Here is a 17,546-nt window from a genome sequence, read left to right on the forward strand (position 1 = left end):
TTTAACATACATGTGTATCTAACAGCTACCCTAACACATGCGCACACATAGGCAGGCACAAACTTACATAAACACATGCACACACAATACATATACATGCATGTAGTTATGTACACATACATATGTATACACACATAGTCAAGCACAGCTAACGCAAAGGAAGTGGACCTGCCACAATTGAACTTGTTGCTGAGGGAAAAGGTGAGTTTTGAGACGAGATTTAAAAGATGCGAGGGAATCAGAATGACGGAGGTTATCAGGGAGCTTGTTCCATGTCTTTGGCGATTGAAAAGAAAACGATCTGTGTCCATAGGTCTTACTTCTGTATTTCATTTATCATCAGGATACACAGAATCGTTTCAGTTGGTCAACAACAACATTGCTTTCGTTTTCTTTTTCTATCACATTTTCATAGTTGCTATTGTCAACATTGTGTAGAAAGTCAGAGTTTTAGCCACCTCTTTGATACTGTACATCCTGGCAGCGACTTTTTACTTTACAAAACATTTAAAACCAAAATCAAGTCAAAACATTTTGAGATATTGCTTCAAACACACCACTAGGCAATTGCCAATAGCAGGGAAGTAAGCTTTCATGACCGGCTGAATGTTGATAATGCTGTTACCCCTAAAGCATGGATGTATCTGCGGTCGTGTGTGGAAGGCTTAAGAAAGGTGTACACAGAGGAAATTAACTAGTTGAGATAGATATTATATAGAGGAGATTAACAACCAGTTCACCACAGTTATATAGAGGAGATTAACAACCAGTTCACCACAGTTATATAGAGGAGATTAACAACCAGTTCACCACAGCCCCCCCTCAGTTAAGATAGATGTATAGAGGAGATTAACAACCAGTTCACCACAGTTATATAGAGGAGATTAACAACCAGTTCACCACAGCCACCCCTCAGTTAAGATAGATGTTATATAGAGGAGATTAACAACCAGTTCACCACAGTCACCCCTCAGTTAAGATAGATGTTATATAGAGGAGATTAACAACCAGTTCACCACAGCCACCCCTCGAAACACCAGACAGACCCCTTGTTAGCCCATGATTTCTCGCATCCCCATGCTTTCGCTCACTGTACAAAAATGCATGGGATTGCCAGGAAATGGGGTGTTCCCGTACCACGTTTTTTCACAATTGCGAAAAAGAGGGGGAGGAGGGCACCCCCACACTTTCTCACAATGTGTGAGAAAGCGTGGGAAGTCCCCCTTATTTATATCAGAAACATTTCCTTTGTCATTGGGGTTGGTTTCTTGTCTTTTACCAACACAAATCTTAGAGAAAACTTCACACACACACACAAAACCATAGATCTAAAAGTGAGAGAAAGCATGGGAGTGAGAAATTGTGGGCAGACACCCCTTGCCCAGTCAGCCAGCCAGGACTGCCCCCCTTGAACCATTCTTCCCTCTTTTAACCAAGACCACAGCCCCGAACAACCTGACCGTAAGGCCACCAGCCAACAGGTCTTTAAACTCTAGATTTACAGGTCTGCCAGAACACCTGTCAGCAAACCATTTTTCCCTTCTCTTCGTAGGTTGGCCTCTTCCAGAAAACTAAAAAGAAGAACAAACCAGCTAGCACATACTTTGTTGCATTCTGTGTACATTCCTGTTGAATACCTGTCTCTTGTGGGTTTGCAGGAGGATCCGTGAACTGAAGGAGAACAACATGAAGAAGTTCATCGACGAAAGGAAGCGCTACGCTATGCGTCACTCCCGGCAGGCAGAGGCCTTGAAGAAATCTCATGCTGAGCAGTCTGAAAAACTGCAGAAAGAAAACGAAAAGGTACTGTGACCTTCATGCTGTGCAGTGTAAAAAGTACATGTTAAGTGCTGTTACGATAGAGATCGGGAGAAGGTGACATTAAATGTATATTGTTATGGTCACTTTGACTTGATAAATGGAGCCATGTTAACAGTCCTTTCTGTTACAACACACACCCACACATATGAATCCTTTGTCTCTTTCACTCTCCATCTGTCTCCCTCTCCTCAGATAGTTACAACAGAAAGAACACACACACACACACACACACACACACACACACACACATTCTGAGCACTGTAGTTAGAGTAAAACATGCTTGGAGAGGTAGCCAAGAAACTTTCCAAACACCCCTTTTTTTCTATGAAGATATCGCCAATTGAGAAATTAGTTTGTGATGCAAAACACATAACCAATACACAATAATTACCTTAATTGATTATGTGTACATAAAAAGCATAAAATGTTTAAATCAGACATTCACCAGCAATAATCACAGTAGACATGAAATATTTCAATGTTAACTTTTGAAGTGAACCACAGATACAGTAATGAAAGTCATATATTCATGCAGGATAGGCATATAATATCTTGTAATTAACCAGTGTATGTGGACATGTTGTTCGTTTATAGTGTACTTGATGCATATTTGTTTATGTATGTATATTCATTTATTGTAGATGCTGAGTGCTTCCTGTCTAGGAGGTGTAAGTGTCACTCTGCATTCTTCTTCTCATTAAATTAGTTGTAGTAGTAGTAGTAGTATCATTATTGTTATTATTGTTGTAATAGTAGTAGTTTTGTAATTATTATGTAAATTAAGGTGTTGACTACGCATGCATTTACTTTGCTGATTGCTGACAGAGTCGTTTGTGTATGTGTGTGTGTGTGTGTGTGTGTGTGTGTGTGTGTGTGTGCAGGCCCTGGAGATGATAGAGATGGCTTTTGAGGAGGCAAAGCTGGCCACAAAGCCTGAGACCGTGGTCTGAACGGGGAGACACGTCATGTCTTCATGAATGGAGAGATGTGCGAGGATGCATCTTCACAGAGCGTGCAACATTACCTGGTCTGGTTTTTTTATATTGTCATGGGGTTCGTACTGTCGTGGGGTTCGCTGTGTCATGGGGTTCACACCGTCATGGTGAGAATAGTGGGGGTTTTTTCTGGGGTTTTTTTTTTTTTGCACCCTTCATTCTGCAGATCGTTGATCTACAATTTTTTTTTTTTTTTTTTTTTTGAATGCCCTTTTCCTGAATTTCCAAAGACATTGTGGAGAGGGATTTGGGGGAACGGTTCTATGTTGTATATGGGGGAATGGTTCCATGTATATTGTATATGGGTGAAGAACTGCTGTCGAGAAAAGACTGCTCTTGTTTTGTGGTATAACTTGACTTGACTGGATTCCATGTTTCTCGGACTCTCCATTTAATAAATCACTAAAGATAGAGAGGGTGTGGGTGGGTAGAAAGGATTCAGATGGACCAGTGGGCACTGAAAGTGTTTGTGTCTGTCTAAAAGACAAAGATGAAAGGAGACCCATGTCTAGGTGGCTTTTTGTTTGGGAAGAGGGGGGCGTGGAGGGGTGGGGGCTGGGGAGGTGTGGGGGGCTATACAAATCAAGATAAAGGGCACTTTTGTGGACATGGTCACTCATGCATGTTTGAATAGCTGTTGTCTGGTAGTTTAGATCAGACTGGCTTTTAGACTTATGAACGATACAAACAGGAAACGTTTATATTTCTGTCTGGTTTCTTGATGACATCTCGATCAAACGTTGAACAAACAATTGTATTTGAACATATGTGAGTCGCCTCTGACCGACTTCGAATAACAATATTTTCAGATGGAAAGTGAGGACAGTTGAGGGTTGGGTGACCCTGAGCTGACTAAAAGTTTTTGGCTGTGTACATTCTGTTGGGCCGTTTCCTTTTTCAGACTCACTAGGCAAGCAGAAAGGTTGAAAAATGCCAGGAAAAAAAGAGAGGTGTTGATTACAGTCAGTGAGATAAATATTCCTAATTACTTTAGAAAACAGAGAAGTCTTAATTACAGCCAGCATGATAAAGATTCCTAATTACCATACAAGTTTTTAAGTGGGTGCTTCTGATTTTGAGTTATAAGTTAAGTGAGAAATGCTTAAGATTGTGAAAAAAAAGAGACTGAATGTATGGCTTGACAATGTGTATTTGCAGATATTTATGAGTGTTTCTTTAGGCACGTAAATGCGTTCCAGGCTTCATCAAAGAGAGAAGAGGAAACAAGTTACTCACACTGTCAGGGCACTTGTCATTAGGTTTGGCGGTGTCAGTGATTTCACTGCTGTGTGCAAAAGTGTGGCTGTCCCACAGGATGAGGAGAGAGAGGCTGGCATCCCCGGAGTTAGTTAGCTGATGGAACCCTGCGCCCCAGCATTGCTTTGGCGTACCAAAATTTGTTTCATTGAAACGGTTTCCTTGTTCCTACATATGCATGAACCACAAGCGAAGGGAACTAACTTCTACAACATTACTGGCTGTGTCCACACATGTCAGTTTGGAGGAAAAACCGGTTGATTTCAGTTTATTTTATGCGTTTTTCTGCGTCAGTATGATGGAAGCCTGCTTTGGCTGTGAACCCCCTAGTATTGATGGGTTAAGATTTGTTGTCTTCTTCAGTGGTGACACCTTCCACCTCACTTGTGGACTAGAAGTGATTGGTGTGACTTTTCACCCCTCCGTTCAAGCACCACCTGTTTGTTGATTCAGTCATACAGTGTGCGTCTCAAGAAGGGTGAGGGAGGGGAGGAGCGTTGTGGAGACGCTCCTGATGGTGGGAAGTGTCCCAGTGTTGGCAGGATGTAAGTTGTTTCCCCTTTGTTGTCTTACTGTTGGTGTTGTGTCTGTGTATGAAGCATGGAGCACACTGGATCGCAAAGCCCCCGACATGCACAGGCCAGTTACAGTGGATTCGTCCTCACTGCTTCAGGTATACACAGGTCATGCGGAGAGCTGTTTGTTTTCACTTACATGCCAAGAGATGTATGTTTTCCTTCACTTCCTTCATATGGAGCTGTAAACACTTGTGACATTGGTTCTGTAAAGTGTGTCATTGTATTGACATGACATGATTGTGTGTGCTGGCACTCAGTACTGATTTTGATCTCTTTGCTGTGTGAGCTGTTTGTGATGTCAGGGAGCTGAGGGAGGGGGGTGATCTTCAAAGTTCACTTCTTGTTTTTTTCATCAGTGGAAGTGTTAGGTCATTTTAACCTGTGTCTTTTTTGTATGTCTGTACAAGTAAACCTCAGAATTTTGTTTCCATTCTCCAATAAGTTAAGTCTTAAGGGTTTGTTTTTTTTTTGCTCCAGATATATTTTTTTTTAGTTAGTTAGTTTGCTGTCTTAAGATAATTCTTTTCGTACATTCAGGTCACTAAATTTGGTTCTGGTCACCTGAAGTCAGGTGTTCTATGACAGAAAATTCCTCATCTTATGCTCTGCTGGTCAGATGACCTCGAGGCAGCCATGGTGCAAAAAGCAGTGTGGACATTTAGCCAAACAACGGTCAGCTGTGGTCATGACTCCAGGCCATGGGGCGTGTGGAAAGTCCTCACCTTCTCTGTCACTGCTTGCTGGACTGCCATCTGTCAGCTGCCTGCAGGGAATTGAGATGTGTCATGTAGTTTCTAGGATTCTGGGGTTGGAGCACTGCTCTTACTTCGATGTCCCTGTGGTGTTGGATGCATGAGGCAGTCAGGGTACTCCATAGTCAACAGTCCTCAGTCAGTTTGCTGGTGTAACCCCATCGTCTGTTGACAAGTCAGGTTTCTCTCCACTGTTTGCTGCCACAGATTTATAATTACATTAACTCATTCTACTCCACAGCTACATGCCTGCTACATCTGCCCCTGGACCAGCACTACATGAGACCACTGCAGAAAAAGGGGGTTATTAACTGAAAAGGCGAAAATCAGTGGAGAATTGTTGCTTTAATCAAAGCTTCGTTTTCATGCTTCTGGATTCTGTAAACGGTTTTGTTTAAAATGACAACTGTACCAAACAAGAAGAGACGAAATGAGAACAGTGTGTTGGTATGGGAATACTTGTACCTGGTCCACAGGGGAAATAATCATGGTACGAGTTAACTTGTACCTGGAGTAGAATGAGAAAACCAGATACACAGTGGTGCAGTATAGACTTTATTGAAGCAAACAGTGCAGTGATCCCAAATCACAAAATTTTGACCCCAAACACTTTTTTTCAGTCCCCAGTCTCCCCTGGCTTAAGTCTGTGGTTTGCCAACATGGACTTACAAACCGATATATTCGTTTAACCCTGTGTTGCCAACATGGACTTACAAACCGATTAATTCGTTTAACCCTGTGTTGCCAACATGGACTTACAAACCGATATATTCGTTTAACCCTGTGTTGCCAACATGGACTTACAAACCGATTAATTCGTTTAACCCTATGCCCAGGCACTGCTCGGGGGTTGAAATTGGTTTCATTGAAATGGTTTCCATGTTCCTACTTATGCATAAAACACAAGCAAAAGGAACTAACTTTTACAGTACTTCTGGCTGTGTCCACACGTCAGTTTGGAGGAACAACCACAGCAGAGGCTGTGAATTTCCTAGGGTTGAATGGGTTAAGTCTGTGGTTTGCCACCAGTTCATCCTGGGTTGAATGGGTAAAGTGTGTGGTTTGCCACCAAGTCATCTTGGGCTGAATGGGTAAAGTGTGTGGTTTGCCACCAAGTCATCTTGGGTTGAATGGGTAAAGTGTGTGTTTTGCCACCAAGTCATCTTGGGCTGAATGGGTAAAGTCTGTGTTTTGCCACCAAGTCATCTTGGGTTGAATGGGTAAAGTGTGTGTTTTGCCACCAAGTCATCTTGGGCTGAATGGGTAAAGTCTGTGGTTTGCCACCAAGTCATCTTGGGTTGAATGGGTCAAGTCTGTGGTTTGCCACCAGTTCATCTTGGGCAGTGGGACCTGCAGGTTTCCAGTTCATGGCCTTGTATGGCAGTGCACTGCACTGCATGGTCAGAAAACAGGTGTGTACCTGCTGTGTCTGAGCACGTTTGTGAGGCGCCTTTAGTGCTGGCTGGTCCTCATTCACAGCACTGAGACAGTGGGTGGAGCTTTGTGACCACGTCCACACTGCGGGGACTTCCTGCTTCGTGTTAGTGGTAGTGGTTTGTACGGTCAGTGTGAGGTGGAGGACACATGGCTGTGTGGGGTTATGTCTTGTATCGGTGGTGGTGTTGTTCTCTAGATAGGCAGGCAAGGCTTTCACTGAATTTTTATGTAAGATCTGGTAGAGTGATTTTTAAGTTGCTTTTTCCAGTGTGCTGAGCTTCAGAATGGTTTATGTACCCATGTACACACAAACACACACATGCACGCACGCTCGCATGCATTCATACCTTGATGTATCTGTCCACATAAATAGACACCGAACACACCACTCACACAAGCACATTTAGGTACTTGCATGCACACTTGCATGTGTGCTTGTTTGTTTGTGTGTGTGTGTGTGTGTGTGTGTGTGTGTGTGTGTGTGCGCAAGCATACACAGGGGTGCATGAGTTCACATGTAAAATGACACAAAATTAAAAATTATTTTAGACAGTTTGGGGGGCATCAGAGTTCAGCCATTCACCAGTGGCTCACTACTAAACAGGTTGCATTCAAGTTGGCATGAACTTTAATGTGCAGCCCTTTTTTGACTGAAAGGAAGATCTCGTGCCGTATGCTTGTTGGCGAAAAACCCCCAGTAAAATGTTCATGTCTGCAGCATACCAGTATAAGTCTGCAGCATTAATTTTCAGTTCAGAAAGACGGCAAGGGAAAGAAGGGAGGGTTGGGGGACTCAAATTACGTGTATATCTGATACAAAGATCAGATCTGGGATTTTGTTTATTTTACATTACAATGAATTTTTTTTATTTATTTCTATTGATTAAACCTGTTTCAAGAAAAGTTTTGCATTTATGTTTATAATATCTGCTATAAAGAGTTTTGTATTTACATGTTTATTATATCTATTACACAGGTCAGTTCTGTATTTCTGTTTATTATATCTGTTGCAAGGGGGTTAAAAAAAAACAACAACATATATATGTATATATATATCTGTTACATAGGTCAGTTTCGCATTTATGTTTATTATATCTATTACATAGAGATCAGTTTTGCGTTGTTTGTCATGTCTGTTCTTTTGTTGTTGTTGATAATAATGGGAGTTTTTATGTGGCTATCATTTTTATTGCAAGAATTGCAAAGAATCTCCATTTATGAAGAACTACTTTTATCACAAATATATGCTTTCCCTAGAAAGAAAAAAACAACAACAAATAACAATAAGAATCTCGTGTTGGAATGGCCAGTTTCACTTTAGGTTAGTAATTGTATAATTTAAATAACCAGATTCCTGCTGCCAACCTGAGCTCAATGTTTAAAAAGCTTGTTAAAACAAAACTTAAAAAAACAAACAAATTTAAACACACTAGAAACCTGCTTTTATTTACATGGGATTTATTGTACTGGTCACTGCATTGATGTGCGTCTGAAATGTGTTTTCTCATGTTGGAGTGTGTCTGTGTTTGCTGCTGTGCCTGTCCATACATATTGAATATATGTGTGTCCTGTGTTTGCTGCTGTGTCTGTCCATACATATTCATGTGTGTCTTGTGTTTGCTGCTGTGTCTGTCCATACATATTCATGTGTGTCCTGTGTTTGCTGCTGTGTCTGTCCATACATATTGATGTGTGTCCTGTGTTTGCTGCTGTGTCTGTCCATACATATTGATGTGTGTCTTGTGTTTGCTGCTGGGTCTGTCCATACATATTCATGTGAGGATGTCGTGATAAAGGTTGTGACTTCATTTCCGTCACCAACATAGTGGTCAGAAAACTGTGGACAGACAGAGGGTGTGAGTGTGAGGAGGAATGGACCGTTAGAGGTGTGCATCATGTTGGGCTGCCCTGCCCTGTAGGCTGACGTCAAGTCCGCAGAGAAGTGGACAGTTTGGTAGGTTTGGGGTCACTCATTTAAAGGTACTAATTATCCAAGGTAGATGTTGATATCAGTCCCCCTTATTTAGAAAAAAGTCTAGGTTTTTATTTTACTCTTTATTTAAAATAGGTACCAATATTTGTATTGGCGTCCCAGTTTCTGATCCTCACCTGTTGATTGAATCGATAGATAAATCAGTTAATAAATGATGAATACCTAGGTAAGGATGCTGGTCAGTACCATTTAACTGTCCTTTAAAGGTTCTACATATACAGCTCCAAGTATTGTCTGTCTGGTCTAATTTTCTTTTTGCTGTCTTTGAAGTGGTAAGGGTAGGGAATCGTGAAATGCTTGTATAACTTACTGTTGCTTCTACCAAAGCAGTTTTGTTTTGTTTTGTTTTAAAAAAAGGGTTTTATATGCCTGTGCTTGTTCTGTTTGGTTTTGCTTGTTTGAGAATTTCAGAATCAGCTTTAATTTAGTAGGTATTGCCTTTTGTTTTCTGTGAGTTTAAGAAGAAAATAGACTGTGGTTTTAAGTGCTGTGATAGCCCCAGAGGACTGTTTTTGTGTGACATCTTTTAAAATGATGTTCCTTTTTATTTCCCCAGTTTTTGAAACTGGGTGATGTTCTTATTGGTTGGTTGGCTTGTGTCTGGTTTCTGAATGTGCTTGACAAGCTGTGTTTGTTACACCCCTGTATGCATCTGTGAGAGAGAGAGAGTGTGTGTGTAAGTATGCCATTTTCCCTTTTATTGAAGATATATTGATATATATAATTATGTAAGTTGCCTTGTGCAACTTAATGTTGTTTTTCTGTTCATATGGCCATACATTTGTGTTGAATGTTTATTCTGAATGCTGTACACTGCCTTTAGTTTGTTTCCCACTGTGATTTTGTTTTGTTTTGGATCAGCTGTCATGGGACTTAGCCAGGACTTTTGGAGTGTTGTCAGTTCTGTCACTGAAACTTTTATGTTGATGTTTTCAGACATGCTGTTTGATCTGTTGAGAAGTTCTTGTTTGTCCTGTTTACCTGTTAGTCCCCATATTTAGACTATACATGTGTGGCTGTGTTTGTGTGTGTGTGTGTGTGTGTGTTGTTCTTTCAACATCTGTCCACAATTGTGATTTTAGACGATGTGTGTGTGTGTTTGATTCTGAGTACGATAACTGGTTTTTAATGATCATATTACTTGGCTTTGGGTTATGGGAGTTTTGGTATGTAGGAAGAATTGGTGTATTTCTTTTGTTGTTCTACCATTTCTGAAAGAGTTATGCCCCATACCTCTTTGCATTTGAACAGGACGCAACTGGCTGTGAGTACAATGTCCTGTAATAGTAGTCCTCACACCAGTCAGATGTATTTTGACACATTCTGTTGTAATCATCCTAAAAAAAAGACTTTGCACCTAAGAATAATAATCATAAGGTGAGTGAGGTCGTATATAAACATATGTATACATATAGATGTATATATACAGAGTAAATGTTTTGACCAGTGTATATGTCGATTATTTAACATGAAATGGTGTGGTGAGGAGTTCGCAGATGCCGTCACCCCCACTGGGCTGTTTGCTTGACTGTGTTATCCGGTTTGATCAGCACGCGAGACAAGATTCTGTGGTTTGAATGCACTTGTGTTGGTGTGCTGGCTGTAGATCGGCTTGTATACACACAGCTGTCCATGTTAGTAGCACTGGCTCAATGAAGTATATTCTGCTTCACCTTTGGCAATTGTAGATGGCTTCTGAACTAATGCAGAATGGTCTGCTAAAGTATCTCAGTTTGGTGATGCTTTTAATGGTCAGCTTGAGACAACATCACCATACTGTTTCACAACAATGGACTTTCCGTGTATTTTTCCTCATGTACACCTGCTTCAGGTCCCCCCCCCCCCCCCCATCCCCCACCCCCATGTTAGTCTTGATCTGTTGAACATTTATATTTATAATGTTTAGTAACCATTAACGTGTACTGATTTTTTGTTTTAATCATTTGTCACAAGTTATCAAAGAGCATAAAGTGAATGTTGTTAATACCACTGTTGAAAGACACACAACGTATCATCCCATTTTTGTAGTTTTTTTCTTTACTTGATAATTTATGCTTCACAATTTTTTAAGTTCAGATTGCATTAAAAAAAAAAAAAAAAAATATATATATATATATATATATAAGTGCTTACATCTCACATCAGTGGTTTGAATAGTTTGAACCTGCGTTCCCGAAAAGTTTATTCGCAGTATTTAATTCTCCTAACAAGTTTATATCACAGCTGTGGAGCAGCTCATGTACTAGCTAGGTCACTGGAACCATCACTGTGTGCATCTCACTGCCATTCAGTGCTTGGCAGATGACTGTGTCAGTGTGTATCTGCTGTCTACATCAGACGATATGTTTCCACTTCTGTCAATATCAGATCACATGTATCTCCTATCTATATCAGTAGATGATATGAAGTGGATTAGAGGTGGGTGTGGAGGGTTGGAGTGGGGGGTATGTGTTTTTAAAGGCAGTTTTTGCAAACATGTTTGAAAAAGGAGTCAAGTGTGTGCTTTGTTCCTATTGTCAGTTTGTTTCCAAAGTAATTGAAAAAGGGTGTTTTCCTTACGGTACTTTTGATGGTCAGCATGGTGCACTGCTTGTTAATATCTATTGATCAGGGAGATAGTCTTGGAATGGATTAGGATTAGTTTAATCCAATTCATTGAAAATAATCTGTGCTTTAACTTGTTTAATATAAACCAGCTCTGGCTATGGAAACTAGAGATAGTTTTAATGTCATTTATTGGAACACTGTCAACAGAACTAAGACTTTCAATGGGGAAACAGCAGTCCAATGAAATCTGTGTTAAATCAGATACTGTTTTGAAGGAGAATTGGATAGTCATGCTGTGAACAGCACACCACAGAGATTTCCTACAATCATAACATTTGTGAGAAACTGAACTGTTTCTGGAGTATGGAACAAATATTGTGCCCCTCTTCCCATATACCAGTCTCACAAACTCCTGACTGCAGCCATGAGGTGAGAGCTGCCCATCCTTAAGCTCATTAAAGTGTTGTCCACTGTCTTTTCCTGTTGTTGAGGTCTTCTCTGCATCTGTCAACATTATAGCTCTGCTGTAGATCGGCAAACCTCTCTCTGAAAGGCCACTGTGCAGGAAGAAACTGGATCCTTATAGTGTTTACATTGCAGACTTATGTCTGGTTTTTTGTCATTGTTGAGTGATTACTTCTTGAAGGGTGTACTACTACTGATTGGGGGTGTATATTTTGGTCTTCATTTTGTTTTATAGGCTTTTTCAGTGGTTTACACAGTGTACACATGGTGAAAATAGGAAATTTTTGTGTGCACCCTGTAAGTCAGTAAGCACATTTATTGTATTACGATTTAATCGTGAACTGGTCAGTGCAGATAATGTGGATATGGTGCTGGTCTAAAGTGTTGGCATGTTTTATGTATCTGTGTGTCTCTCTGTCGCGTCCTCTGGTGTCATTAGGTGTGAAGGTACTGTCAGCAGGTGATGGACAAGACGGATCTAACTTATCGAGGAAACAGGTTTGTGACTCTGGCTTTACGGTTTTTTCTGATTTCGTCCACAGCATATTACTCTGATTTTGTCCTTGGTGTATTTGTCTGTGGTGAATTACGGTGTATTACTACTGTTGAGTCTGAATTTGTCCATGGCGTATTACTAGTCTGAATTTATTGTGTATTACTGTTTGAATTTTCCCGTGTTGTATTAAAGTCAAGTCTGAATTTGTCTACTGCGTATTATTGTTGAGTCTGAATTTGTCTAGTATATTACAAAAAAGCAAATTTGTCCATGGCATATTTTTTCTATTACTTTGTGGGGATTTGTCCTTGAAAACTCTGGTGTTGTTTTCTTGCGTCAATGTTGTATGTTGTTCATACTCTTCTGGTGTTATGTCTTCAGTGATGCTCAAAGATCTGATATATGTAAATATATGCTAATGTATTTGTTGCCCATCTCTTCTTTCATTTTTCAACTTGTGTAATTTCTTTCCCCTCCATCCGGGCAAACCGGTTCTAGTCAGATTGCCTTTATGTGAATTATACAGTTGATTATATTATTAGTATTGTTGTATATGTTTGACCTTTTCTTTTTGTAAGTGTTTGTATACAATTTGTACATCTGGTGTTGTGATGTGATGCATTGCATTTTGGTTCTTGGATTGTGGACACGGTGACATTGTCAAGTTTATTTTGGGTTTTTTTTTTGTTGGGTGGCAGACCGATTGAAAGTATGCATAGCAAAGTGTTACCACACATTGATGGCCCTACAAAGTAACGCCTGTAATGTGAATCTGGCATTTCACAAATAGGGGAGTGTAACACATGATGAAATTCATTTGCAGGGATACTTGGTAACATTTCTACTCAGATTTTTTTTCTCTCCCCTGAATATGGAACTTAAATTTGTGATCAGGATGTGGATGATAAATACAATGAAGTTCACCACCTCTCAAAGATAAAACAGATTTTTTTTCTCTGCCTAGCAAGGAACAAAGCTGTTAAAAATGCCAGTGTAGGCACAGTGCTTAGAATTAACTTGGATATATGAATGATTTTAAACAAGAAAAAAACAACAAATATTTGTTCAGATGCTTTTTTGTGGCTGTTTCTGCCTTCATAATTTTGGTTGGTTGGTTCAAACAAGAAGTCAACGACTTGCTTCCAGGTTTCAACACTTTCTTCTGTGAATGCTTTGTGTGATATAATGGCACTGCCTTGTTAATTTATTCACCTAATTAGTCCGTTTCATTTATTTATCTGTTGTTTTGTGTATTGTATTGGTTACATTGGGAGTGTTTACCTGTTACCCTATTTACCAGTAACTGTGTATTTATTTGAATATGTTTATAAGTATTTAAAAGTCCCAAGGAATATTTTGTCTTTTTCCGTTCGGTTCCCACCCTCATCCCTAGGAAGTTTGCACACAATGAACAAAAAATAAATAAATAAAAAAGGAATTGGATTCTCCTTTTACCAAGGAACTAAAGACCAAACTCACCAAACCAGACGAAAGGATATGGAAGCATATACAGCTTTTCCCGCAATTATCTTTGGAATGATTTTTCAGATTTAGAATCAAACAATAACATATTGTAAATTTCCTAGTGGTATTCTGTGGACGAGTTTTCAATCTTTCACCTGTGTTAGGGATTTGTTTTACAAATGGTTGACATGTAAATTAAATAGGTCAGAAATGCAAGTGATGGGAAATGTGAGCATTACTTGCATTTCTTCTTCTTTTTTTAAATCTGCAATATATGGATTTTGTTAATGTGCACTCATCTGGGTTTTTTTCTTTCTTCTGTCTTTAATGTATGCTTTTTTATCACTTATTTTGTTAACTCCATTGTTTTTTTTTCCTTCTTCTATCTGCAGTATTTGGAGTTTGTTTATTTTGTTAATGTGCACTCCCTTGCTCAGTGTGTGTGGGTGAGAATGAGTGCCTCCCTGTTATGTGTATGCATGTGTGTGTTACCCTTTAAGCAATGTGTTTTTACTTTATTTTCATGCTTTAAGAAAAAAGAAAAAAAGAAGTCCAACTGCGCACAGTGTACCAGACATGCACGTAAGCCAACAGACGTTAAAGAACTTGTGGTGGTGTTGTTGCATCAGTTTACAGAAGAACCGTCTTCTCTTCTTGTATTATATCAGTATAATTTATTATACCACTTTCATACGTCGGTGATTTCTTATCTGTTGTGCAAGGTGCATGTGAAGAAAAGAAAAATACTCGTCGAGATTTAAACCCACCCCACCCCCTCAGCCCCCCGCTCCCAGGTACTGTTGCACCATTTTGGGTTTGTTTTTTTTTGCACCTCCTTCAGCTGACCATAATTTTTGCCTCAGTTTTTGCATAATGATAACCAGTGTTGGTTTGTTTTTAGATTGACACAATCATGTTTTATTGGGTTGATTCAACTTGTTATATTTTCCCCAAACAGCATTTTACTTTGTATGCCAATAATGTGGAGCAGGCCTAGTCAGATGTCCCGATCAGTTTGAATCTTGCAGTTGGTGTGTCCCAGAATTGTGTTCATTGATCTTACTTTTATTTTTATTTATTTATTGCTTATTTATATACAGTTATTTACACAGACACAAATGTTATATATATATAACAGCTGCACTTTTTTCTTTTTTTTTTTTTTTTTTAAATCTACGTATTCACTTCTTTTTTTCTCCGGGTAGAAATGTCATGAAAATGTACATGTAGCTGTGTTTACCAGATACAGTTGTAAATGGATGGTATTTGAATAAACAAAAACATTTTTATTCAACAGCAGTGTCTTCAGCATGTGGTGTAGGGAATTTCCAGACTGTCATGTGGGAAGACTGATCTGAAAGCGTTTTGTTTTGATTGTGAAAATGGATGACAAGTGGCATTAGTGCTGACATTCAGTTACTAACTTGGTCCTGTGTGTAGGCATGTGAAAGACAGGCAGTGAATAAAATATTCTTGAACCGATATAAGTGCCAAAATAAAAGGACTCAATCTGAGCAACAACAATAATTATCATGAGATATATGAAACATCTACTCACTTGCTGGCCATTTACTCATGCATTTTTAACTCAAACATTTGGATTACATAGACTGTATACAACATGAGCCAAAATTTAATCAACATGATAATGTAAATGCAAACTACATATTCAACAACAGGCTATTGTACCAAATCCATCTTGGCAAACATAAAAAAAATAAATGAAAAATAAAGTAAATGAAGTATGGTGATGAAAGCAGTGGTTACTGCTTTGGACATCCATCACAACGGTCAACGATTCAAATTCCATCATCATGTTGTGGGCTAAGGGCAGAATTTGGCTTCCAAAACCTCCAGGGAAAAGCTGTGTGCTAACGTACAAGTTCTGCTGCTCCTTCAGGTGTATACACATGCAGAAATTCAAACTACGTCAGAACCTATCACTTTTAAAAAATTACAAGCAAAATTCAAGAACCATGAGGTAATTTAGATAACGTAACAACAAACCTTCTGTCACTAGATACAAACTGTACAGGTTTTCTGTCAGGTGAGAGAAATGGAGTGAAAGCAGGTAAACAGGATCCTGTGTTCAAACAGGTGACCTTGAAGGGGGCTGGGGGGTGGGGGAAGCTTCCAGGTTTATGGACCAAAGGGACGCCGCCGCTATATTTTGAGAATCTGGCCCGCCGTTGAAGACACAAGGGAGGTGGGTTCCGTGAAGGTGGGAGGGTGGAGGAGGAGGCGGGCGTAGGTTCCCCCAACCTGACCCTTGGCCAGACGACCCGGGTTGACACAGCAACAGCCACTGCAGTCCTGCACAACAGTTTGCACCAAGTGTTTACACTGCTTCACTGGAGGAGGACAGAAATTCAGTCTGATTACACATACCTTGCTGTGATTACACATACCTTGCTATGATTACACATACCTTGCTGTGATTACACATACCTTGCTGTGACCAACTGGAGGAAGACGGCTGCCAGTTAACAGGGCACTACATACGTAAACAGAAGGGAGGTAATATACTAAGGGAGGCTACTAGCTACAGCTAATTTCAATCACTCCAGTTTGGTGGAGGAGTATTTTGCACAGGACAGCAATCAGTCAGACCCCTGCTGGAATCTGCACCAGTAGGTCACTGTATGTAGTTAAACGTAATATTACGGGGGGGAAAAAAACACCCTTTAAAACTCATTCTCAAACAATCTGTCACAACATTACAAATTATCAAAAATCGTTTCCCCCCCCCCCCCCCCCCAAGTCATTTATCAAAGATGGTTTTTGTGTCAGCATCAATGATCAGTTTAATGAGAAGAAACGGCGAGATACAGAGGAGTGCTAATGGCCACAGGAGCAAAAGCCAAACATTTCATTCAGGTTTTGCAAAAATGAAAATGGAACATCATTCATACTTTTTTTCAACAACCTTGGGGAGGGGGGTGGACTGGTGGGGGTGCAGCTAGCAATACATGAGCTTCCAAGGTAAAAAAAAAAAAAAAAAAAAAAAAAAAGACTGGAGACCAATCAGTATGAATTCTCGATTTCGCTTACGCAAACGATACAACAAACATTTGCTTTTCTCCTTAAACTGGACCACACCAGACTCAGATTTTTTTTTACTCATCTCTCAACTAGACCTTAAGTGTGGTCTGGGTGCTAGTGTTTTAGTTCAGACATTAAACCAGGTGCAGCATGCACTTAGCACATGTAAAAAGAAACCACGACAACTAAGGGTTGTCCCTGGAAAAATTGTTTACAAAATCCACTGTGATATTAAAACAAATAAATACACTTGTAGACATAAAAAAGTATTTAAAAAAAAAAAAAAAAAAATTGAGACTGGCGATGCGCTCTCCCTGAGGACAGCCCAAATTCAAACAGAGAAATCTGTTGCAACAAAAAGTAATGTAATACTCCAGTTGACTTTGTCTTGATCTGACACCTTTTGTTCTGGAACGTGATGAAATCATCTTTGCAATAACTGGTCATTACAAAATATTTGCAGAAACTCCATCTGCAGTAGTAGACAAATGTACACCAATATGCGCTTCAATTCTGTTCATAATTTCAAACAGCTTATCACGCCTCTTCAATATCAAAAAGTCAACTGAGAACATCAACCTGATTTTGCACGTATATAACATCTTCGCTTTTGTTGATTTCCAACACTCATGTTTGCACAGATAACTGCATGTATGCACAGAAACGACTAACACCTCAGCAAACTGGGTATCATATTTC

The 17,546-nt window shown here is 39.7% G+C and overlaps 2 protein-coding genes across 5 annotated transcripts in view; one reads left to right on the forward strand and one right to left on the reverse strand.

The window, feature by feature from the left end:
- Positions 1–14,966, forward strand: part of LOC143281310 (1-phosphatidylinositol 4,5-bisphosphate phosphodiesterase beta-4-like) — an 88,772-nt gene extending 73,806 nt beyond the window's left edge. For all 3 annotated transcript variants that reach the window (XM_076586494.1, XM_076586495.1, XM_076586496.1), the window contains 2 exons: positions 1,659–1,803; positions 2,703–14,966. In XM_076586494.1, coding sequence (XP_076442609.1) covers positions 1,659–1,803; positions 2,703–2,771 — 214 coding nt within the window. In that variant the 3' untranslated portion in view covers positions 2,772–14,966. The remainder of the gene's footprint in view (positions 1–1,658; positions 1,804–2,702) is intronic.
- Positions 10,690–17,546, reverse strand: part of LOC143281312 (DNA polymerase alpha subunit B-like) — a 43,449-nt gene continuing 36,592 nt past the window's right edge. For both annotated transcript variants that reach the window (XM_076586498.1, XM_076586497.1), the window contains exon 18: positions 10,690–16,118. In XM_076586498.1, the coding sequence (XP_076442613.1) occupies positions 15,969–16,118 (150 nt within the window). In that variant the 3' untranslated portion in view covers positions 10,690–15,968. The remainder of the gene's footprint in view (positions 16,119–17,546) is intronic.

This window comes from Babylonia areolata, chromosome 4 (genome assembly GCF_041734735.1).
Source record: "Babylonia areolata isolate BAREFJ2019XMU chromosome 4, ASM4173473v1, whole genome shotgun sequence".
In the NCBI taxonomy this organism is placed as follows: domain Eukaryota; kingdom Metazoa; phylum Mollusca; class Gastropoda; order Neogastropoda; family Buccinidae; genus Babylonia; species Babylonia areolata.